Raw genomic sequence first — 24876 nt, 5'->3', positions numbered from 1 at the left:
AAAATAAAACAGACAAAACCCCGAAGAATTAAGTAGAGGAGAAGGACTTTGTCAGAGCTCCTTCAAGAAAGTGAGGGATACCGATCTCCACTCAGGCACAGCAAGATCTTTGCGATTCAGACCATGAGTTCCCCGGCCAGGCCATGACACTTTAAGGTCTCAGATATCTGACATCCTTCTTGGATCTTCCCAGGGTCCTTAATCACCAGCTTGCATCTCTAAGTGTTCATGGGGGCTGGGTAGCCTACGGAGTTGTAAAAAAATGAACTGTGGTGATTGCCCTTGAAGGGGAGATGTGCAACGCAAGTAAACTAGGTCCACCATGGCATAGAGCTGAATTAGTGTCAAAGAGGAACAGGGGCCCCCCCCAGCACTGCTTATTGGGCCAATACCAGGTCTCATGGCACCTGGCTCCACGAAGAGGTCTTCAAGGACAATCTCCAGGAAGCCTTACCTTCTCTTTCTGCTCTCCTTTCTTTAGGAGCATTCATTTTCATTTGTGAATAAATTTTTATTTCTTTCATATCTAACTCTCCCTTCTAGGGTAGAAATCCCTCAAAAGCTACGTGTGTATTTTGATTATGATTTCATTTATTGGCTTGGCCTAGAACAGTGCCGGGCACAGTGGAGACTCTCACTAAGTGTGGGGAGTGAATGATTGTGGAGCCTTGAGTTAACGGTAGAATTTCAGGAGAAACAGAAGTGGAGGAAAACAGTGAACGAAGGAATTGACAAGAGCTGGAGAAACAGCAGGCCAGACCCATGAGGGCATTCTCTGGAGAACCATCACTCCAATCTGAGGTGCCTGCACTTGGTCCTGCAGTAACATGGGACCAAGGGAAGCTTTCAGCCAGATGAGGCAGCCACAGGTAAGGTGAACCTGGGGAGATGCTGGGAGGCAATGCCCAAGCCGTGACTGTTGAGGGGATCCCAGGAGGCTGAGAGGGAAAGAGAGGAAGGAGAGAGACTTCAGATGTGAAGAGGAAGAGAGGTTTAGAGTCAAGGGCACAGGAAAGCTGGCTTCAAGGTGGTTTATTGAACACCAGCCTTCTCAGTCCTCTTCTGTTCTATTCATTTCAAGTGGAAAATTGATACAAAAACACCTTTATTTGCACATCAAGCTCATGAGTCATACAGCTGCTACAAGATGTCTGGGAGGGGCTGGCCTTGTGAAACAGCGGTTAAGTTATGGCTCACATTCCCAGCAACTCCTTAGGGATGCTGATTCAAGTCCCAGATGCTAAGCTTCTTTTTTTCTTTTTAAAGATTTATTTTTATTGGAAAGTCAGATATACAGAAAGGAGGAGAGACAGAAAGATCTTTTGTCTGATGATTCACTCCCCAAGTGGCCGCAATGATCGGTGCTATGCCAGTCCAAACCCAGGCTCCAGGAACCTCTTCCAGGTCTCCCACATGTGTGCAGAGTCCCAAGGTTTTGGGCTGTCCTCGATTGCTTTCCCAGGCCCCAAGCAGGGAGGTGGATGAGAAGAGGGGTCTCCCAGATTAGAACCGGCACCCATATGGGATCCCGCACGTTTAAGGTGAGCACTTTAGCTGTTAGGCTACCGCACCGGGCCCACAGATGCTAAACTTCTAACCAACTCCCAGCTAATGTGCCTAGAAAAGCAGCCCCTGCACCCACAAGGGAAACTTGGGAGAAGCTCCCAGCTTCAACTTAGCCTAGTTCCGGCCATTGCAGCCATTTGAGAAGTGAACGAGCAGATGAAAAATCTCTCTCTTTCTGAGTCTCTACCCCTCTCTCTGTAACTCTGCCTTTCAGATACAATAAATAAATTTTTAAAAAGTCTGGGAAAATATTAAAATCATGCTGTCAAGTAGAGCAGGGTAAGTCTTTGTTCTGAAATGAGGCACAGGGAAGATCTACAGTGGTTTTCCCAAAAAGTACAAGAGGGAGGTGCTGAGTTTTACTACTGGGCAGACAGTAACTTTTTGCACACAGCCTTGCCTGGGCGTGAGGCTGTCCTGGAAGCAGCATGCACACCGGCCTTGATTTTTGCTCTTTGACAGGTTGATCCTTGTGTTTTTCAGGAGTAGGAAACACACTCCTTGATGAAGCATTATCAGGTGTCACGTAACAAACAAGACTCACAACGTAGAGTACAACGGGCATGATGAACACGTGTCTCTAACACATCATGCAACTTCAAGAGGACCAGGTGACCTGGACACGTCCAGGGAAAGGCCAGGATGGAAGCAGAATGGGAGACATCTGAGGGGAACAACTGCGGGGAGGGATACTCACTTGGGAGACTGCACTGAGTTCCTGGACGCCAGCTTTGGCCTGGCCCTATCCCAGCTGTTGTGGGCCCTGGGGAGTGAACTAGCAAATGAGAATTCTGTCTGCCCCTCAAAATTTAAAAACAGTTTTAAATGCCCACCTATAAATGACAATATATGCATATCATGGAATACTATAAACTAATAGGACATTCTTTTAAAAGTTATTATTAAATGAAAAACAGGTCCAGAGTATGTTTAAGATAGTAGCATTTTTTATCTTAAAGAAATAGATGCTTAATATGTCAAACATACACAGAATATTTCTGAAAAGATAATTCAAAAAGCTGGGAAGAGGAACTAATATCTGGGAGACAAGGAGGAAGCAAAATTTAGACTTTATCCATATGCTCTTTGGTGTCTTCAAAATAGCAGCCACATTCAGGTATTATAATTTTTTTGGTAAATCTCAACAGTATAAAAATTCCACCTCCAGAGTTGGTTTTTCCTAGATTTCTACAGACAGATATGGAAGTTTAGACAAATATTCCCTGCAAGGGTATGAGCACGCGTGTGTGTGTGCGTACACACACCAGGTCAAAAGCAAAGGTCTCTCCTGTCCTCAGGCCCAGCACACAGGGCAGGGCTGGCCCCTGGAGGATAAACTTCTCCAGGATCTTCCACCTTCTGGGTGTTGGGAAGGAGAGCTGTTGCCACTGCCAAACCCCAGAACAGTATGTGTGTCCACTGCAGAACAGATTTAAGTCTTCTGAGGGGGAAGAGTTTGTTGAAAAGGACTAGATCCAAAGCGGAGAGGAACCAGAACGTCTACACAAAGCACGGCGTCACATCAAGTTTACAATGGCTTCCTGGCTGTTTAAATCAGGATAGCTGAGAACAGACTGCCAGACAAATTGTCATTTGTAGGCCCCTGGTGAGCTCAGGCAGTTTCCACTTGTCCAGACAAATAAACAGGCTGCCTTGAATTATGGACAGGTGGGTCCTGTGGCGCCAGAGACTGGTTCATTAGAGGCAGTGAGCAAGAAAGACCAGGGGGGCCTGGGAAAGATCTGTTCTGCATCTTGGCTCTGCCCAGGCTCTATTGCCAGTGGGTAAGCAATGGTCCTACTGTCCACTCACACACTGGCATTAAAAACGAACATCTATGGGGAAGAAAGCAGGACATAAGTAAAGGATGACAAGTAGGGAGGGTGGCCCTCAATGAAAACAGAGAGCTGAAATCAGAGAGCATCTTTGAAGGTGCTGGCACAAAACTGGGTTCCAGAAACAGCTGTAGTTTCTGAGGCTCACAAACCCTAAAGCAAGCCCACATTAAGGTACAGCTTGTTTGTCTCCTTAGAGTCGGACATACTAAAAAGCCACTCTGACCACGCTAGTTTACCTCTGAGCAAACTGAACCTCCCTGGGACCTGCACACACTCCGTTTCACACACACACTTTCTCTAAACCCATATTTGGTGTTTAAGAAGCATCCTCCCCATGATCTTCTGGAAACCCACCCAGGCTCAGAGAATGTGAAGCCATCAGCAGTTCCCTGGCCCTGGCTGCACTGCCTATGTGGAACCTAGCGGCCTAGCTTCTGAGAGGAAGTACTTAGCATTCATCAGGGCAAACCATTGGTATGAGCCACCTCTCAGGGCACTGGAGTCATGCCTGTTTTCCAAGCGGCCATGCTGACTTGCCGACTCACCTTCCCTCACTCCCTCACACCTCATCAGGGGTCGGCCTCTCACTGTGTCTCCTCATCTCCAGGTTCCTGGCCTCCTTCTGATCCTAGCAAGCTTGAATTACCTTAAGATTCTACTTCTGCTTTATGTAAGAGACAAGCATGTGGACATTTCTCAAGACAATGATGAGCCAGAACAAAGCCCCCACATAACTTAGGACCCTTAACTAGGATGAAGACAAGGACAATGACCAAGTTTGAGAAGTTCTTAGAAGATCAGCTTTCATTTGACCATCGTACATGCAGAATTATACATGGTGGTTTTGTGTTGACCAAAAATAAGAAAAAGAAATTCAGACAGTCTATTCAAGAGTTTTAAAAAGAATGTATGTATCTGTGTACATATGTTTAAAAGTCACACAACACAGCTTGCAAAAAAAATAGCAGGGGAGAAAGTCAAGATGAAGGAAGCAGGTGGCACCAATGGCTACAGAGAAAGGAAAAGGAAAAGGAAATTAAAGTGGCTGAGTTAGAAGACATGTGTAACAGAGACAGGCTGGCCTTTCAAATTTCATCATGGGAGAAATTAATGAAGGGAAAGCAGTGCCATAATTTTGCTCAAGCTTCTCCTCCGTCCCCCAAGATTGCCATGCTTGTTCTTTAAAGTCCTTCTTAAAGGGCACTTCCCTGGAAAGCCCCACACCCATCACACTCTCCAGCGGCTTTCTAGCCTTTATTTTTTTCCATTAGCACCCATATATATCACAACTAGCACATTAAAGATGTCACTGATTAATCATTGACAATTTTTGTTTTCCTTCTGGCTCTCTAGAATATTGGCTCTAGGTAAGTGAAAGTGGTTTTGTTTGTTTTATTCATTGCTGTGTCCCAGTACTTACAACAGTGCTTGGAATAGAGCAAGCACCCCACAAATCAGCTAAATGAATAGTTGCAATATAAATATACAGTACTACACAGCATATACCTTAAAAATATGTGCATCTTGTATATAAATGCATTTATATTTATTTTAACTACATATTTGACAATACATAATTATATGTGTATAATATGTACATAATTTTATGCACAACACACATATATATTTGAATGGTCCAGTAAGAGAAAGACAGAGACAGAAGTTTCACACTGTTTGTTCACTCCTCAAATGAATACAACAGAAAGGTCTGGGCCAGGCATAAGCCATGAGCCAAAAACTCCACTTGGGTCTCCCACATGGGTAGCAGGAACCCAGAACCCACATGCCTGGATCACCTTCCACTGCCTTCGTAGGCATATTAACAAGGAGCTGGGTTTTAGAAGCAGAGCAGCCAGGACTCAAACCAGCACAATGAGAACATGAGATGCCAGCGGCATCAGCAACGGCATAATCCACTGTGCCACAACACCAGCTTCAAGTTTTCTGTTGCTACCAAGGACGTAAAAATACTTCTATTTACTTCTCAGACACAGCTGCTTTGAATAAGATGAACTATACTGTACACGAACACATTCAGTCTGTATTTTAGGGATTCTATTATTAGAAAACAGAACAGACAAAATCAGAATGAAAATGGCCCCTACCAAGTGGCCAAGGAGCTGGTAATTCCCACATGGGCACAGGAGGGAAATGGAGTTGTTGCTGAATTGCTATGCAAATTAAGGTTTGCCTGGAACAGGTACTGTAACATAGTGAGTAAAGCCATTGCCTTGGGTGCTGGCATCCCACAGGGTGCCAATTCAAGTCCCAGCTGCTCCATTTTTTATCTAGCTCCCTAGGAAAGCAGCAGCAGATGGCCTAAATGTTTGGATGCCTGAATCCATGTGGAAGACCCGGAAGAATATGCTGGCTTCAGTCTGGCCTGGCCAGACTGAAAAAGTAGATGGATGGATCTCCACTTCTCTCTCCCTTTCTCGGGGCTAGAGCACGGGGGCAGGAAGCAGGTAACATACAAATCTCTGTGCTTTCACTTCCCAACCAGGACGAACCTTGGCTAGTGTACATCACTGTGCTGTTTCTTCCATGAGGATCAAGGCCGTGGAAATGTGTACTAACAACAAATCACTTCACCTGGTAGAACAGCCAAGACTATTCATTCAGGATTGCCCATAAAACAAGTGAAATCATTTTTAAAATACGAAAAAAATATTCTAGTTTACCAAACCACCTAAGATCACTTGAAATTTACAGGGTATTTCGTCTAGGATCCAAGGTAAGACTCCAGCATATAATAGGAAACAACTTAAATAGCCCACATCAGGTTCCAACCTGTCCCCGGAGGTATCAGTCACATCTCTATTTAGAGCAGAGGGGTCTGCTCACCAGAATGGACAGCAGAGCCTGCCTGTTGATAAACCACGAACAATGCACACTAGGGAATACCGCGTGAGAAACACGGTGATTCTCTGCGCAGACTCAAATCTCTTTATTCTACATGATGTCATTCTTTGCACAATCAGCCCTCCATCAAGGGTTAAAAGCAGCAAAGAGCCACTGTGGAATTGAACCAATCATCTCTGCTAGTGATGACATCATGCCTCTAACGGGACAGTGCGGTAAAGGGCAGGGCATCTTGGGCTCGGGTTGCCAGGGTGCCCTCTCTGCTGCTGCCACTTCACATCTCAAGAAGGCATTAAAGGGCCAGCAGTCCCTTCAGCCACCACTTCACACAAAACCAGGACACTCTCAAATGGATGTCCCTGCCCAGGAATGACGCGCAGCTTATATGAAATGCATACAAAGCGTGTCCCTGCTCTTCATCCCTTTCCCACTTGTTTAATATTTATGAAAGCTGATTACAAAACAAATTTATCACTTAAGCCTTAAGCCAAATTTTAAAAGACTCAAATGTTATGCTAAGTAGACAGGCAGGCTTCTGTGGTTTCCTCTTTCATAAACTTCAATGTCATTCAAGGCAGGTATGTGAAACACACAGCTGACCTTAGAGACTTTTATACATTCAAGCCATAGATTATAAGAAAGCTGTTGTTTTTCTTCCTACAGCCACCCCCTCTCTCTCTCTGGGTTCTGCATCTGTAGGTTCAGTTAAATGTGAATCAAAAATATTCAGGAAAAATACTGGGTCTGTACTGAATGTGTACAAACTGTTCCCCTTGCCATTATTTCCTAAACAACACAACACAACAATTTACATAGTATTTATATTGTAGTAACTTTTCTAGGTAATCTAGAGATGACCTGGTTTATGGGTTAAGAGGTTCACATTCACATAGAGTGCCTGGGTTCAAGTCCCAGCTTCACTGCCAATTCAAGCTTCCTGCTGCTGCACATGCTGTGAGGCGGCACTGACTACTTAAGCAACTGGGTCTCTGCCACTCACACGGACGACCTGGACTTAGTTCCCGATCCCTGCTTCGGTCTGGTGCAACCTTAGCTATTGTCGACATTTGGGGAGTGAGCCAGTGGGTGGAAGATCTCTCTATCTTTCAAATGAAGTAAAAGAGGGGTCGGTGCTGTGTTACAGAAGGTTAAGCCATGGTTTGGGACCCAGGCATTCCATACTGGAGTGCCAGTTTGGGTCCTGGTCACACTGCTTCTCCTTGAGCTCCCTGCTAATACACCAGGAAAGTAGATGATGGCCCAGTGCTTGGGTCCCTGCCACCTTCAAGGGAGACCTAGGAGTTCCTCGTTCCTGGCTTTGGTTTGGCCCAGCCTCAGCTATAGCACCATTTGGAGAATAGACCAGTGGATCGAAGATTCCATTTCTCTTTCAGTCTGTCAAATAAATAACCTTAATAAATAAATATTAATATAAACAAAATTAATAATTACCAAGGGACAGCCGTATAAGGTACTTATTTCAGACATTAATCACTGCTGTTTCACTGTGGGTACATCATCTCATGCAGGAGAAAGAGAATGAAAATACACTGAAGGAGACTTTGATACAGGGGCACACACAGTATTACTGCCAAGTTGATGGAGGCGAGAACAGGTTTTGCTTGGATAGTTGGCGGTGAGAAAAAGTTCAAGGTAAATGATGAATGTCTCCTGCTTCCTGGCACTCTAGCTATCCAAGCCTTTAGACTCATGTGTAAATGAACTACTTCGGCACAGAACCATCAGTGCTTGCTTAGCGTTGATAGAAATGATGCTAGAAATGTCTGTTTTGCTCAGGGTCCCTATAGGATAAATGTGGTATGTTCAAAGTGAGTAATCCGATGACCTTAAGAACAGGATTACTTCATGCGGGTTTGGGTAGAGTACAGAGAGAAAAAGGTAAGGGGACATCCTACTGGAGCCCCATGCAGAGAGGATCACAGGGAGCAACTGCTCTCTGGAATCTGGGAAGAACAGCTACCGGGAAAAGGTCACTCACAGGAGAGGTTGTGCCCCACTAGAAGGACACAAACCACCCAGCATTGCCTTGGCCTGTCAGTGCACACATTAAAATGGAAGGGAAAAGAGTGGGTACATAGGAAACAGCCAGCCTGGCAGCTTGCTCTCAGTGAGCTAGCCAACAGATGACACAGTCATGATAGAATAGAAAGCCTTTGATGACGAAGATCTGAACCCAGATCTGACCCACAAGGCCCAGTAAGACAGACACAACATGCAGTCATTAGATAAGACAAATTCTACGTGAGGAACATACTAAGACTTCAATGTTGGACACATGTCAGACGTTAGCAGAGGCTAAGTGTGTGTAGAGGAATGTAGATAATCTTCCTAGCCCTCTCTACAGTTTAATTTATGTACAGCTTCTTGGGCTAACTTCTGTGTTCCAGGGATCACTAAGACAACAAAGCATGCTTGGCTTGACAGAACACAGAAAACATTTATTGAAGCATGGCTGACCTCATTTAAAGGCTGACTCTTACTTCTTTCTTACCAAAAATAAATAGAAAATAAGGAGAATGGTAGCATCACTAATGGACATTGTCTCAGAGTTTTCTCTTAGCCAGGCCAATTTTAAGAAGTCATCTTGTCCAGGACAATTCAATAAGCGCTACATTAACTAGCTATAAAGGACAGTCTGTATTCAGAGAAAATTGCTTTAAAAACTATTAGCTTTACATGTTCCCCAACTAGAGAACATCTTTCCAGGCAACTGATAAAAGAATTCTGAGGCATCCTAAATTCAGTTACAAAGGTGGGATATGGCTGAGTGGAGCAGAGCAGGGGAGACAAAGAAGCTGAACCGTTAATAGCTACTGTTGGAACCAACCAAAGACTGTCTCACATCTCTGAACACATGTTGAAACCTTGACCCAGTTCCCGTCAAGTCCAACACCAGGGTACATGGTAGCCAGTGCCCTGTTATCTGTTGCCCTGGAGGGGTCCTCCTACCCTGAAGCTTTTCCTACCCCACATATTTTCCTGCCCCACTTGTCTACAACCAATGAAGGCACAAAGTCAACAACTTGTGCTTTCCTTTCCCAAATTTCTGTTACAAAAATACTCTTGGCTGTAGGTCAGACAGACATTTTTTCCAACTGTTACCTAGTCCTGCTACTGGTGGCTGTGGAAATTTGTCCCGGGACCTGGTTCTTGCTCTGGCTAGCATCCATAAAGGCTCAATAAACCATTTTATTTCCAGCTTAAGTGTTCTGACTTAACATAACCAACCAATCAAATAGCTATTTCATAGGTAAACACAGTTGGAAAACAAACAGTACAGCAAGCTGCAGGCTTCTCTCATGTTTTTCTTCTCTCCTCAGTGTTAAATAAAAAATTCCATTAATTTCTCAAAGAATAACAGTGTGTGTGTGTGGTGGGGGGTTTGCCTACCTGCCTTTTCCAGGATAGGTAGACTCTCCTGTCTCTGGGGTGGAAAACAGTCATGGAGGAAGACCACCAGCAAAAGAACTTGAACTCCACTGCTTCTCATCACTCTGCTAGCACCAACCTCTATAGAGCTCCCTGCCTTCTGTAAGGTACTGGTTCACCCCTCAAATGCTTGCTTGTACAAATAGAGCTGAGCCAGACTGAAGCCAGGGGCCCAGAACTTAATCTGAGTCTCCCATGTGGGCATCTGGGTATAAAACAGTTCAAAGCTAGAATCGGGAATGGATTGGGAACCTGAACTGGAGAAGAGTCAAATACTTGCCCTTGCAATATTAATATTAAGATCTGCCACTTAGACAACGCCTTATGCATCTTGGAGCTTTGTTGAGGAACTGTGCTAGGCACTTAAATACATCTCTAATCAGTAAAACACTCAAAAACAGATCTGCCTCTGTTTCACAAATAAGGACAGTTACAACCAGGATTAGTAAGGCCATTAACACATTAAAGTGAAGTAGCTGTGTAGACTGGAGCCAGGGCTCAAGCTGAGCCATTGCAGTCCTGCACTGTCTTGCTGGTGAAGCCAAGCACCTCACCTGCAGCTCTACCTGTGCTGGGATCACAGCAGCCCAGGCCCCCCAGCCCTTCCTCTCCTCCCAGACTGCAGTGAGGAGCTGAGCTGGGCTCCAGTGCAGAGCAGGGTTACTCACTTCTGCGGATCTAATGTTCACAGAGGAAAAAATAAGCAAAACACACTTCAGGTACTGGTTAGGGGTAGCTTGGGGGAACACCCATTGACACCATATTCTGGGAAAGGTTGCCAAAGACCTGGAAGTTTCTCTTTGTATCCACAGAACCAAGTACAATATGATTCAGAAACAATGCTGAATGGTCACAGATAAAGGGCCCTTTTAGTGTTGTGTCTTCAAGCAAAGCCTGATCCTCTGAATTCTTTCTAGTAAGACTTCAAATGTCTTTAAACTTTTGCAAATTTAAAACATAGCAGTGCTTCTGGTGCTTCATCCACCACACAGAACTAGCCCACAACACCCACACCTCTACTAGGTCCTCGGTTCAGTGGAACTCTGCGCAATCTCTCTGCAAAAGCACCACACACACATGGACCTCCTTTCACTAAGGAACAAATATATAAACTGATTTAGCCCAAACGGCCAACTTCAATTAAGCCAGGTTTTGGCTTTTGGTGATTCTGTGCTTTCCAAGGGGAGATGGTGGTACCCGGAAGACTACCTGGCAACACTACAATATGAGGGCATGCACATCTTGTGAAGAATCACCCAGCATTACAGTTATGCCTGAGTAGGAGTGTGTTCAGGAAGAGCCGTGAAGTCAGTGATTCATTTGACAGGTTAAACTATCTTCCAGTCCATCTGAAGATCATGAGATACTACCTTGATATCCAATCAAGTATTGGAGACCCAGCCTCACGTTCAAACCCCTCTCACTCTTTGGCCTCAATCTCATTTCCTAATCTCATTCCTTATTGTCCTCCATACATATTCAACACTCCACAGCAAGCAGATGATCTAACTTTCAGACTCCACAAAGTTTTCATGTGGATTAATACAACATGTGGGCCCTAATGCCACCTCAAATTCCATATCTCAGCAAACTTTCCTCAAGTCCCTTCCTACCCTCATACCTCCCGTCGCTGCCCATCCCCTCTCTCGCCAAGCTTTCCTCTTCTGACTTCTCCTGCCATTTCAGAGATTATACTTATCTCCACCCTACCCTTGAACTGCCCTACTGAACAGCTGACACAAATTAGTAAAGCTCTACTTTGAAAAACACTCCCACCCATACACACTCTTTTGCACAGTCTCTTGGGGCCACTCCAGGAGTTATCTCCCCTACAGCAATTCTTTCATTACTAGGGCACATAGTACAGGCTCATCAAATTTTTGTTTACTAAGGAATGACTTTTTTTTTTTTTTGCACAGGATTCCTGTGTCTCTGACCAGATTCCAAAGTCTCATTTTATTTGGAGATAACAGTACTAGAGCAATTGTCCCACCCTGTTCCCATACTGGGAACAGGACTGGCTTTGGTTTACATAACTTCGCAGCTGCACCCCAAATAGATTTGGGCAGGGTATGAAGTCTACAGATTGTTGGCATGGTCATGTCAGCTGGACTGCCCCCCTCCTCTTGGAGAGCTAAATGCATCTGTTGAAACCTTTCCTGGGAGACAGACTCAGTTCACTTCAAAAGCAGCTTCCTCTCAGCAAAAAGCCTGGCGAGGGTGGCACTTAAACATTCCTGGGGTGTTTACCAGTCTTTGGGAAACATGTCCTCCTGCCCAGTAAAGCCACAGGTCACTGGAAAACACGTGGGTCCTTATCTCCAAATATCCTCTAACAGCACTTAGGAAAGGAACCCAGGCCTCAGGCTGTAAATGCTTCTTCCTCACCAAGACTGCTCAGGTTCCTCAATCACCTGGTCTCACCAGACTCAGACTGCAGGTGGGCAAGACAATGCCACTACGGGAAGAAATCCGGCCTTCCACAGGAAGGCAGGAACAACACTGTGGCAGGGAGGATCCCTTTAGATCAGCTTCTCCTCGTGCTCCCCTCTCACCATCCCTTTCCCCCACTTATCCTGTTGGTCTTGGATCTCCCATCTGTGTTGAGGGACTGACACAAAAAGTACACCAGCTCTTTTTAAGCATATTCAGGTTGAGCATGACTATTTCAGTGGGGTTAATGGGATCCAAATATTTCCAAACAACATGTCACTTCTAGGAACTGCTCCTCCCTTGGCCCTGCTCTACTGGAGCCTCCACCCTTCAGTTTAACCATCAGTGGACCTGTCCTCTGAGACCCTGGCTAGCTCAGGGTTTGCCTCCCTCACACCAGGCCACAGGGTGAGGGAAACAAGGAGACCCTAGCCCCAGGAGTCAGCATGACGGGCAGCCCCACCAGCCTCCCTCTCTGTGATGTCAGGTCAGCCTTACCTCGTCCCACTCCGAGGCAAAGGAGGGTGACTTCTCTAGCCTCTTCTTGCCGATGCTGCAGTTGGACAAGGACTCACTCCGGCTCCCCATTGTGGTGTCCTCTGTGGGTGAGCAGGTCAGGAGATCAGAGTCGGACTTGGACAAGCTGCGGCTGAGTTTGAGTTCAGCTTTGGGTTTGCTGGTGGGAGGGGCTCGGCTTCTGGCCCCGCTCCGCTCTCCTTCGTCCTCGGCCCCGCCAGGGTGCAGAGGCACCGAGTGAGTCAGAGTTCCGGGGTGCAGTCGGCTGTTGGTGGCGGTAGGCAAACCTGCTGGGTAGCCCGCTCTCCCACTCTGGTCTAGGGTGCTGGGCTGAGAGGCTCCAGGAGTGTGCACGCCCATCTCTTCCAGCTGCATGCTAGCCTCGCGGCAAGCACCTTGTTGGGAGGACCCGTCTGGATGGCTCTGGCTGGTGGCAGAGAGCAGCTGGAAAGGGTCCTGCCCCACTTCACACACCGGGGAGGAGCCGTGGAGGAGACCTGAGAACTGCTCAGGGACCTGCCCGTCTCGCCCCTCTGCAGAGTCCTGGCTCCGGCTGCTGCTGCTCTGCCTGTGGTCTTGGAGTGGACGGAGAGACAGAGAAAATAAAAAATTAAATGTGGCAAAAATCAACAAAGTTCCAAAGTAGTGAGCATCCAGCAGAGCAGAGGAATTCAGAAGCAGGGAAGGGGAGAGGAGACGGGTGAGCTGGCAAGGGGAGAGAAGGAGTGAGAGGGGAAGGAAAACAGTTTCATATTGTTCTTAATGTTCGATTTGTACCCAGAGCATTTATGAAATTCCAAACACTGGGCCTGATTAATGCTATCTGGCCGCCTTCCCTGCTAGATCTCTGTTAACATTAACGACCAGGCCTCGCTATATAAGGCGAAGAGAAGTGCTAACAATATCCCACAGAAAGGACACAAGTGAGGACAGAGTGAGTGAACATGAGGTGAGTGAGGGAGAGGGGGAGGGAGGGAGAGAGAGAGAAACAGAGAGAGTGCGCACGCAAGCCGATCAGCAGGCACGAGCAAGGGGAGGCTCACTGCTAGAACATCTGACACATTTCCATAAAGGCCAAAGTGTTATTTACAGCTGCTCCTGCCCTCCCTTCCTCTGGCAAGCAGCAACAGGGGGAGGGGAAAAAAAAGGAGGTCATGATCCACAACCTGCAACTTCTGGAATTCCTTAACTGAAAGTGCAAAACAAAACAGCAGAGCGAGGACTGCTTCCTTCCTTGGGGGAGCCCATTCAGAGTTCCACGCCTCATCCTTCCTTCCTTCCTCAGGGCGAGTGCTTCTCTTTCCTTTTCTCTCTCTCTCTTTTTTTTTTTTTTTTGCCCTGTGCACATCTACGCCTTCCAAAGTCTCCCAGCTGCTCACATTTGTTTAAGTTTAACCTTAGCTGATCTGCTTGACCAAAAAAAAAAAAAAAAAAATCTAATTCGTTAATGCCCAGAGATATTCGCAGTTCTCCCCAAACCTTAACATCCTTGAAATCAGACACTACTTGCTCACAAGGCCAATTCCTACTGTACACTCAAATACCTCCGTCCTGAAGTGGCGTAAATAATTGACGAAATCACAGTCTAACATTAGCACTGCACTGGGGCACCCAGGGGTTTTCCCTGGCTGAAGTAAATCCCATGGAAGACCCCAACCCACATCATCAGGGTGAATAATAGCAAAACCTGGACACGATTTGATTTCTTTTTCTGTTAGTATCCACAGCACCTACAATAAAAAATTCCCTACTCAACTCAAAGCTCCTAAGAGTTATTTGTGAGATCAAAAACTCTTACAAGCAAATGAATTGAGTTCCTCTGTTTGTACTTAGGAGGAAACGAAGGACCCCCCTCTAGAGGTTTGTACAAGGAGATCAGAGAGAAGACTTAAATCCAAGAGTCTGAAAACACGGCTCAGATGCTGGCTGCTCCCAGGCTGTTAGGTATGGGCAGGGATTTCATGGGTTGCAGCATCTACAGTGAGGGCCATGATCCACGTGAACCTCTAAACCCCTTTACTCTTACCATAGTACTAAGATCCCAAGTCTCCACTAGGCTGCATTGGCAAACTTCTTCCCCTAGGAGTTTCTACAGAGCCCTGCCTGGACACCCTCTGCCACTGTTACCTGCTTTAACACACACGTTCTCACCAACACACCTGCAGCCCTTAGTCTCTTGGGAAAGCTCCACTCTGTCTCTGACATGGGAAGTCAGGAGGAGGGTCCAAGATGAGGTGGCTTTGTAAACTTCATGACATATTAAAACAGAGCCCATGCCTATGCCTGACCCTAGTGTCCTATGATGCTGGACTTTTCAAGACAGCCTTGAAAGAAAGATCCCCAAAATCAGCTCTCCCAACAAGCTGGTCTTCTGAGGTCTGGGCAGAGATGTGATTCTGGCTATCCCACCATATCTGGAGGAGTGGCCCAATCTCCACAGTCTATGCAGGTTTTGGCAACTCCACCGAGCCTGCAGCAGAGGCAGTCAATTAGTTCCACTTTATGGGTTTAGTGGATAACCCACAGCTCAGAAGTATAAACTCTGTTGTCTTCCTTCTCTTCACTTAACAGCCTCAGGTCTTTAACACCCCACAGCCCAAGGCTGGGAAAGGAACAACAATAAAGCACTCATCAACTTAAATCATATCTTATAGGAAGAGGAAATGACAAGCACTTAAGAGTTACATGCAGTGACTTGAGCTCCAGGATGTCATTACTTCACAGCTATCAATATTAAAATGTTACACATGGCAGCATAACACAATATAATATCACATGTAATGAGGCAGGACAAAGCTGCCCTGTGGTACTACATGGTGGGCCCACAGAAAGAATGACATAGGATCATCTGATGGTGCTTCAGGACAACAGGATGTTTTAGGAGAGGCTGAAGGAAAGTCACCCAGGTTGCAAAATCTGCCATCTCTTGGTCAACATTTGGACAGCTGATTTCCTACAGATCCAGCCCAAGGGGTAATGTCTTTGACCAACATTTGAGCTCAGATAACAGGAGTGAAGGTTTTTCCTCCTTTGCATCTGCTGTCAGTTTGCTATTTATCAATGTGGGAGCAGAGGAGATCAACAACAAAAGAAAAACACCACTGCTCAGAACTGTGAGCCAGCTTGGCTGAGACAGTCTGAGCAGACCTTAGAACACAGACCACAGAGAATGTTCTGACTGCTGCGGTGGGAGCCAACAATGAAGTCCCTATCACACAGACACCCATTCATGCCTGCTATCAATGAAGAAAGAAAAGACAGATGCCAAGGAGGAAGGAAGTGGGCAGAAAGGAGGAATGGAAACTTAGGGAGAGGCCAACATATGATGAAAAACAGTTTTTGAGGGATATATTCCCATTACAGAAACCACAATCTACCATTATTTTGTGAAGAGAATACAGAAAGGAATTCTTTTAATTACTTCACTTAAAAAGCAATTCCTAGAGAATATACCTGGCAACTATCTGAAAGCACATCAACATCTCAGAAACTTAGAATCTTAACAAGCTGGTATTCTTAAATATTATTTGAAAGGCAGGGCAACAGCAGAGATAGGAAGAGACAGCCCAAATGGCTGCAACAATCAGGTCTGGAGCAAGCCGAAGCCAGGAGCCAGGAACTCCACTCCTAGTGTGTCCCGTTGGTGGCAGGGGCCCAACCACTTGGAGCCTCTGCAAATAGGACTAAGCTATATTTCCTGACAAATCAATGGGCAGGAAAAGAACTCCTAATGGTTTGCTCCTTTGGTCAAGTCAGGATGATAGAAGGTCTCATAGGAACAAGGTATTAACTATATAATGTACTGGTCAAGAGCCAGAACTAGAGCAAATAACTTCTTTTTGCATTATTATTTTACTCTGTGGGATTTTAATATTATTTATTTTACAGTATAAGAATTAAAATATATATGGAAGACATTTAGAACCATGCATGGCGCATGCCAAGCTCTTCACAGATGTTAGCAGCTGTTTTTGTCCTCCATATAAGGGCCCATCACAAATGAGACCACTTCTTTTTTTATTATTTTGATTTGTTTTTTAAAAAAGGACACATGTCATCCAGTGTCATGATCAGACTATTACATTTAGCAATCAACAGCACGGATGCAGGCCCAGCGCTATGGCCTAGCGGCTGAAAAGTCCTCACCTTTGCATGCACTGGGATCCCATATGGGCGCCAGTTTGTGTCTCAGCTGCTCTACTTCCCATCCAGCTCCCTGCTTGTGGCCTGGGAAAGCAGTCAAGGATGGCCCAAGACTTTGGGATCCTGCACCCACATAGGAGACCCAGAGGAAGCTCCTGGCTCCTAGATTAGGATCAGTTCAGCTCCAGCCACTGTGGCCGCTTGGGAAGTGAACCAGCAGATGGAAGATCTTCCTCTCAGTCTTTCCTTGCCTCTGTAAATCTACCCTTCCAATAAAAATTAAATCTACCACACACACACACACACACAAAGACAGAATAAAGAAAAACTGCATTTAAAACTGTTGGAATGTTTTATTTATACTTTCCACAGAGCAGAAACTAAAATAACCTGTTATGTCATTAGTCAAATACAGTCCTCGAATTTTTTTTTCCATTCACACAAGTACTGTCTAAAACACGTCTTCTTTGTAGCAGGTATATTCTACCACCACTGTGCTTGGCTGGGTGAGATTACCATCTCCTGGACTCTCAAAAGTCTATCACAAGAAACTGGTATATGTGGAAATAATCAGAAGGCAAAATTAACAGATGCTTTAAGTATAAAATATATGCGCAATGAGGTGAAACTATAGTTACTTTGAGCCTGTTGGTTTCTCAGAAGAGGTGGCTTCTGAATTCAGCATTAAAGGTGAAAACCTGGGGCCAGCACTGTGGCATGAGATAAAGTTGCTGCCTGCGATATTGGCATCCCCTGTGGGTGCCAGTATCAGTTCCGGCTGCTCTATTTCCAATCCTACACGTTGTTAATGGCCTGAGAAAAGCGGGAGACAGCATAAGTCCTTGTGCCTCTACCATCCAAGTGGAGGACCTGGATAAATGAGCTCCTGGCTTCAGTCTGGCCCAGCCCAGGCTTTGGCAGCCATCTGGGGAGTGAACCAGCAAACAGAAGATCTTTGGGTCTATCTCTTCCTCTGTAACTCTGACTTTATATAAATCTTCAAAAAGGTTAAGACCTTGTCAGGCTTAAAGAAGTAGAGCTACACAGAAAAAGCAGATGCATGACCCTTGTGCCTGGGCATTAGTATACTCACAGAGGACAGTCCTAAGGCTTGAGGCCTTCCTTTGAGGATCTATACCGTTTCCAATACTTTTCCCCCACTCCCTCTGGTCCTCCTCCAGCCTGCCCTTCTAGCAGAGAAGTAAGAAGGCCAGTGAGGTAACTCGACAGTGGGAAGGAAGGCTGTTTCATTTTCTTTCCATACGTCAAGGCCAGCTGTTCTGCTGAATAGGACATACCAGCATGCTAATTCCCGGGGCCAACTTCTAGCTCCATCAACTCATAATCTATTCATTCTGGCTGTTCACTTTCCTTTTACCCGGTGAGCTGCTAAAGCAAGGGGTGGTCTGTGTCGCATTTTAATTATGACAGTGACCCACTGGGACTTGAAGGGTTTCTGAAGGATGGCATTTTAACATGTACACATTTTCAGTTACCTTTGCCCATTTTTAAACTGGGGCTAAAAAGTGCAGTTCATATGAAAAGTCGTTAACTCAAATTGCTCTTAGGACCTAGGGGAGAAAGCTGGAGTACTCAGATCCTCAAACTGTTGTGCTTTTGTTCTATTGAGAGTAGGACCCTCTGCCCAAGCGCTTTGGTAAGCATCATAAAGGAGTGTCCAATTGAACTCCTAAGTACATGATCACTCCCAGAGCATCACCACGCTTTCGCTAAAAGGAAGGTATTGACTAGGTCATGCAGACATGCGCTGAAGATGGCAATCTGGTAAGATCCACAGACTGAAACTCCGTCCTGGTCCACAACAATCTGAGAAATAAAACAAGAGTGGCCTGGAACTCAAAAGGCCTAAGTTGTAGTCTCAGCCCTGTAATTCTTCCTCTTTGGGTCTTTCTCAAAACATGGAAGGTTGGGTTGCATTCTCTAAAATCTGGGAGTTAGCATGGCTTGAAGGTTAAGATATGTGGTTATTACAACTCCTCTAACATTTTCCAGTTCTCATCTGAAGACTGATCTAATCTGAACAGCAGCAGGACTTCAGATGAAGTGGTTTAATGTTATAGTTAAAAACACAGGCTTTGGGTTCAGTCACACAAAGGCTTAAGTCTCAGTTCCATCTCTTCTTCCAAATCTATTACACATGGACAAAAAAGTCTGCATTCTCAAAGATTTGCCTTGAAACATCGACATAATCAGTGCAAATCAGTTCTGCAAGGTGGCTGGCTCATAGGAGGACCCAACAAATGGGAGCAGCTGTCATGATTAGCATTTTTCTTTTTCCAAACTGCTCTTTATGCCTTTATGCTAGCATGCACACAGAAGTTGAGTTCCTCTCTTCCAGTTCTGAGAGGGAGAATGGTTTCCATTCCATGGTCCTGCAAATCAGGCAGAACAAATCTCAAATGCTGAGAGAGGTTCAGAGTTTAGCTCGGGGTCATGTGCAGTGGCATGGCAAGAGAATCTTTAGGCTAGGAATCAGCCTTCCTTACCTTGGTATCCACAGCTGCAGCAGCATTCAGACTTAAGATCTAAATCGTGATCTTGCTCTATTTCATAACTTTATATTTCCCACACTTCCTTAAACGCCTGAAGAATCCACTTAAAGTGCCAGGTGGTGAGGCACAGCATGTAAAGCTGCTGCCTGCAATGCTGGTGTCTCGTATGGACATTGGTTCAAGTCCTGGCTGCTCTACTTCTGATCCAGTTCCCTACCAATGTGCCTAGGAAAGCAGCAGAACTCTCCTGTAGCCACCTAGGAGACCCAGATAAAGCTCCTGCCTTCAGACTGGTGCAGCTCCAGCTACTGTGGCCATTAGGGAGTAAACCAATGGATGGAAGATTCTCTCCCTTTCCCTCCTCCCTCCCTCCCTCACTCTGCCTACCAAATAGACAATATAAGTCAAATCTACTTATAGCCCGTCTCTGGACCTCTGCCCCTCATATTTCCCTAGTTATCAATATACCATGTTTACTTGACCAGCCTCCAACTAGCCACAATATCTAATCAAGCCTAATTTAATAGCACATTTGCTGCCCTTGTTCCTTTGATCTTCTGCCAGCTCCAGTATGGAACAGTTACAGCCATTTGCTGCTTCTTCAGTTGCTGGAATGTTCAGCCCCGTTAAGCACTTAGAAACAACTGACCGAATCTTCTACCAAGTTTCTACCTCAGCTGGCTTCCAACAATTTGCATTTATCAAGCACTTGGCATTCTGTGCCAGACATCATGCTAAGCATTTTCTTACCATTCACAACAAGCAGGAACTAAGAATTAGTATCCTTATTTTATAGGTAGGAAGTGGGGCTTAAAGAGGACACATGGCTTCCTCAAGGTCATCAGTCAGCACGTGGTAGAGCAAGAATTCAAACACAAGCCAGACTACTGACCTTAGACAGCCTTTACTTCATCACTTAAAAACTGTAAGGTCACCAAGTACATCTATTCTTCACTTCTGCTCTTTTCAAGCCACCATCTTTGCCCATTTAAGCTCCTGGAGGAATGCTTTACTGATTCTTAGAAACTTTAAATGAGAAACTCCCTCAACCACTCTCAACACTATGTCAACAATTCAGCGTGCTTCCATTCTTCCTCTCTGAATTTCTAAATGCTTAAATCTTTTTTTCTAAAGAATTTTTACTGAAAAGGCAGATCAGATTTACAGAGATATGAGACAGACAGATCTTCCATTCACTTGTTTATTCCCTAAATGGCCAAAACAGGTAGAGGTGAGCCAATCCAAAACCAGGAGCCAGGAGTCTTTTCTGGGTCTCCCACTCAGGTACAGAGTCCCTAGGCTTTGGGCCATCCACCACTGCTTTCCCAGGTCATAAGCAAGGGGCTGGATGTGTGAAGTGGAGCAGCTGGAACACGAACTGGCACTAATATGGTGGGATCCTGGCACTTGCAATCTGAGGATTTAGCATTGAGCCAATGCACCAGGCCCAAAGCCTAAATCTTCATTCTTAATCTTCATCCTTCTAGCTCTATCACTGGACACTGTTAAGTTGGGCTTACAGCCACCCAGAATACAGACTACATTTCCCTTCTCCTGCCTGTAACCGTGACAGAGCTCTGGCCGCAGGGTTGTCTTTAAGGTGCCTTTCTCCCTTTCCTCCTTCCTAGGCTGATTGCTTAAACCTGAACAGCCAACCTGAGAAGAGAAATGGATCCCAGATGATCCTGGCCTTGCACTTCTTACTCGAGACTGTTTACTCTTGTTTAAAACATGGGTATACGTTGCATTTTCTGTCACGTCCAGCAGAGGTTTCTAAAACACTTCATTCTCCTGGCTATCTTTCTGCATTTCTTTTCTCATGTGCCTCTAAATCAAAGTTCTACTCTTGACTGTTTCAATCCCTCTAGCTTTTCTCTTAGCCACTGGCTTCCTTTTATATTACCATCAACTTAACCTAAATGAATCTCTACTTCTTAATCTTAACATCTCTCTTTGAACATTAGACTTGGTTTTCCAAGTATGTATGCAGTATCCTTACATGGACGTTTTCTTGAACCTAAAAAATATTCAATCTTAACAAATTTAAAATTATCTGTAACATCTTCCTTCATACAAACACTTCCTCCCTTAATTCCCTATTTTTAAAAAAAGATTTTATTTTTTATTGGAAAGGCAGATATACAGAGAGAAGGAGAGAAAGAGAAAGCTCTTCCATCCATTAGTTCACTTTCCAAGTGGCCACAAAATCTGGAGCTGGGCTGATCTGAAGCCAGGAGCCAGGAGGTTCTTCCTGGTCTCCCACATGGGTGCAGGGTCCCAAGGCTTTGGGCAGTCCTCCATTGCTTTCCCAGGCCACAAGCAGCGAGCTGGATGGGAAGTAAAGCAGCTGGGACATGAACCAGCACCCAATGGGATCCTGACATGTACAAGGCAGATTTTAGCCACTAGGCTACTGTGGCTGGCCCTCTATTTCTTCTTTCTGTTATAGAGTATCTTCTCCATTACCCAAGTTTAAAACCTCAATCTTCAATTTCCTCCCCTCATTTGGCTTTACAGTTCTGTTAACTTAATGTCTTCTACCTATGCCTTTCTTGTTGGAGCTCCAATTACCATGTGATTCCCTGAGGTATCTTGGGGTCATTCTACCTCCAGTCTGTCCCATCTAAGCAATCCAAGACGTTACACATTCCTGAAGTGTCTCTCCTGCCCTGCCCCTGTCAATTATAAACACTTCAATAAATTCCACTGTCTTTGGAACAAAGAATGACATTTGAGAACCAAAACCCTATGACAAGTTCCCTTTTGTTACAGCTAAACTGGATTACTAACTAGTCTCCAAGCATGCTATCCTTCTGCCATCACATTATCATTGTTTATGCAGTCTAGTCTTCCCTGCCTCAATTTCCTCTTTTCTTGCTTACTTCTATCAAGTACACTGCTCTATACTGAGGTGCTGTTCAAATGCTACTTCCTCCACAAAGCCTTCTCTGATCTCTTATGTTGATTCAGTTTATCTCTGTTTGGAACAATAAAATTACTTTCATGTAAAATCAACATAGTCTACTTTCTTTCAGTTACTTTGCCTATATCTCATGTATATGTACTTGTATCTGTGGCTGTCAATACGTTTGGTTTAAGAAAATATAGACACATAGTCCATAAGGCTTGGACTTGTTCCATAATGGAAAGAAAAGTGAAGTGGTTCAATTAGGAAACATAAATTAGAAGGAAGAAAACAGTCACACTGCATGACTTTAGGCAGAAGCCTCTGTAATACAAGGAAGCTGCTGAAGAAAAACATCAATCATTACACTGTGTCTTTTTTTTTTTTTTTGCCTCCCCTTTGGGAAAAGCACACAAATTTCTGCCTTGACCTGTGAAACGCTAACCAGAGAGGCTGGCACAATGCCTTGATTGGCTAATCCTCAGTCTGCAAGCACCAGCACCCCCTATGGGCACCAGTTCATATCCCATTTGCTCCACTTCCCATGCAATTCCCTGCTTGCAGCCTTGGGAAAGCAGCGGAGAAGGACTCAAGTCCTCGGGACGCTGCACGGACATGGGAGACCCAGACAAGGATCCTGACTTCAGTTCAGCTCAGCTCCAGCCATTGCAGCCATTTAGGGAGTGAACCAGAGAATGGAAGATCTTTCTGTCTCCCCTTCTTTCAGTGAAAATTTGCCTTTCCAACGAAAACAAAGCAAACCAGGATTTCCAAGTTAAAATGGTACCTACTCTCTCTCCTTCCTGAAATTTCACTAAACCAGGTAGAAGCACACTTGAGAACATTAAACCCTAAGCTGGCTGGCGGAGGGAAAAGCCACAATGTGTACGATGTGTCCCAAGGGCTCAGGAATGCTTTTCCAGGCCACAAGCAGGGAGCTGGATGGGAAGTGGAGAGTCCAGGACGTGAACCAGTGCCCATATGGGATTTCAGCCTTGCAAGGTGGAGGATCAGCCAATCAAGCCACTGCACCAGGTCCAGGATGTAAGAATTCTAATAAACATCTTAAACACTAGGCCAAATGCCTACCCTGTTTTTTCTCATTTTTAGAAAGTTTTATTTAATTTATGTAAACAGCTGAATTACTATTATGAGAGAGAGAAACAAAGAGATTGAGTTCTTCCATCCACTGGTTCATTTCCCAAATGGCTCCATGGTCAGACCAAAACCAGAAGCCGGGAGCTTCTTTTAGGTCTTCCATATGGGTGCAGAGGCCCAAACACTTAGGCCATCTTTTGCCACTTTCCCTGTCATATGAGCAGGGAACAGGGCAGAGTGGAGCTACTGAAATTCAAAGCAGGGCCCACGAGATACCAGAGTTGTAGGTGGACGCTTAACCTGTTATGTCACAACACCGGCCCCCTATTTTTGACATTTTCACAAGTACATAAGTTATTTCAGGGCCATAAAGTTCTTCACTGTGCGATTTTGACCTGCATAGCTCAGGATACTTAGCATTCCTAGTCAATCAGTCATTGTGCTCGAGCTAAAACTCCACCAAACAATTCTCAATGCTCCTAGGGGGATGGTAGCAACTTCAATTAACCACACAGAATTTATTCCTATAAATTCTCATTCATTTTTAAAATCACTGATGTCATGGTTATGTACTCCTTTCACTTTTCCTATATGCTGTAGATTTTTTTTTCCTTGATCAGAACTATCACGCACTTAAAGAAACAAAGAATTATTCATTTAACAATCCAGTCTGTTGCTCTTTTGCGGTGAGGAAGGAGAACGGTATCAGCGTAAATCAACGTTGGTTCCCTCCCCAAATGGCTAGGATTGGTCCAGGACAAATGTAAGACTCCAGAACTCTACCCAGGTCTCTCATGAGTGATCTGTTGCTCTCCCAGTTGCATTATTAGGGAGCTGCATTAGCAGCAGAGTAGCTGGGACTTGAGCCATTACTCTGATAGGAAATGCTGGCACTGCAGGCGGTAGCTTAGCTCACTGCACCACAATGTAAGCCTCTACCATTAACCTCTGTAAGAAAAAAATTTAAAAGAAAATTTATAGGTTACATACATAACACGAGTCAATAAGATGCTGAAATTCACTAGATTAAGCAAAAACCTGTTTCAAAGGGAATGTTTTTGTGTGTTTTGTTTTTGTTGATCAAGGTGAAACACAGGAGACAAGCAGCATGCTATGTTCTAGAGGATCCAGAGAGGGCAGTTTGTTTCTACCAGTCAGCTGCAGAAGTACACACCTTCCTGCTCGTTTCCTTCCACTCTGAGAAACACTCGTCTAAGCATATGAAGAATATATGCATAGAACAGTCACACAGCATCACTTATAATATGAAATAATGGCGATAACTTAAAAATCCATGAATTAGAGAATGGGAAAAAAATGAGTTAAGGCATAGCCAAATGAGCTATGACATCAGCACCCAAGATTCTTTTTCCATGATTCATTTTCTCATTTTATTTGAAAGAGATTCAGAGGCAGAGGTCTTCCATCTGACATTTCCTTCCCCCCAAACATCTGTAAGTGTTGAGGCTGAACCAGCTCAAAGTCAGGAGCCTGGAACTCAAGTACAGATTCCCATATACAGGCCATCACCTGTTGCTTCCCAGGGTAGGCA

At 44.9% G+C, this 24876-nt stretch overlaps 1 protein-coding gene across 4 annotated transcripts in view; it reads right to left on the bottom strand.

Moving 5' to 3' along the window:
- Positions 1-24876, bottom strand: part of ANKS1A (ankyrin repeat and sterile alpha motif domain containing 1A) — a 189451-nt gene that overhangs the window by 49274 nt on the left and 115301 nt on the right. For all 4 annotated transcript variants that reach the window (XM_040983230.1, XM_040983228.1, XM_040983229.1 and 1 more), the window contains one exon: positions 12648-13240. In XM_040983230.1, coding sequence (XP_040839164.1) covers positions 12648-13240 — 593 coding nt within the window. The remainder of the gene's footprint in view (positions 1-12647; positions 13241-24876) is intronic.

Source organism: Ochotona curzoniae, unplaced genomic scaffold (assembly GCF_017591425.1).
Source record: "Ochotona curzoniae isolate NIBS_2020 unplaced genomic scaffold, NIBS_Ocur_1.0 contig_3819, whole genome shotgun sequence".
In the NCBI taxonomy this organism is placed as follows: Eukaryota; Metazoa; Chordata; class Mammalia; order Lagomorpha; family Ochotonidae; genus Ochotona; species Ochotona curzoniae.
Note: the sequence above shows the minus strand (reverse complement) of the source record. Positions and strands in the feature narration are given on the sequence as shown.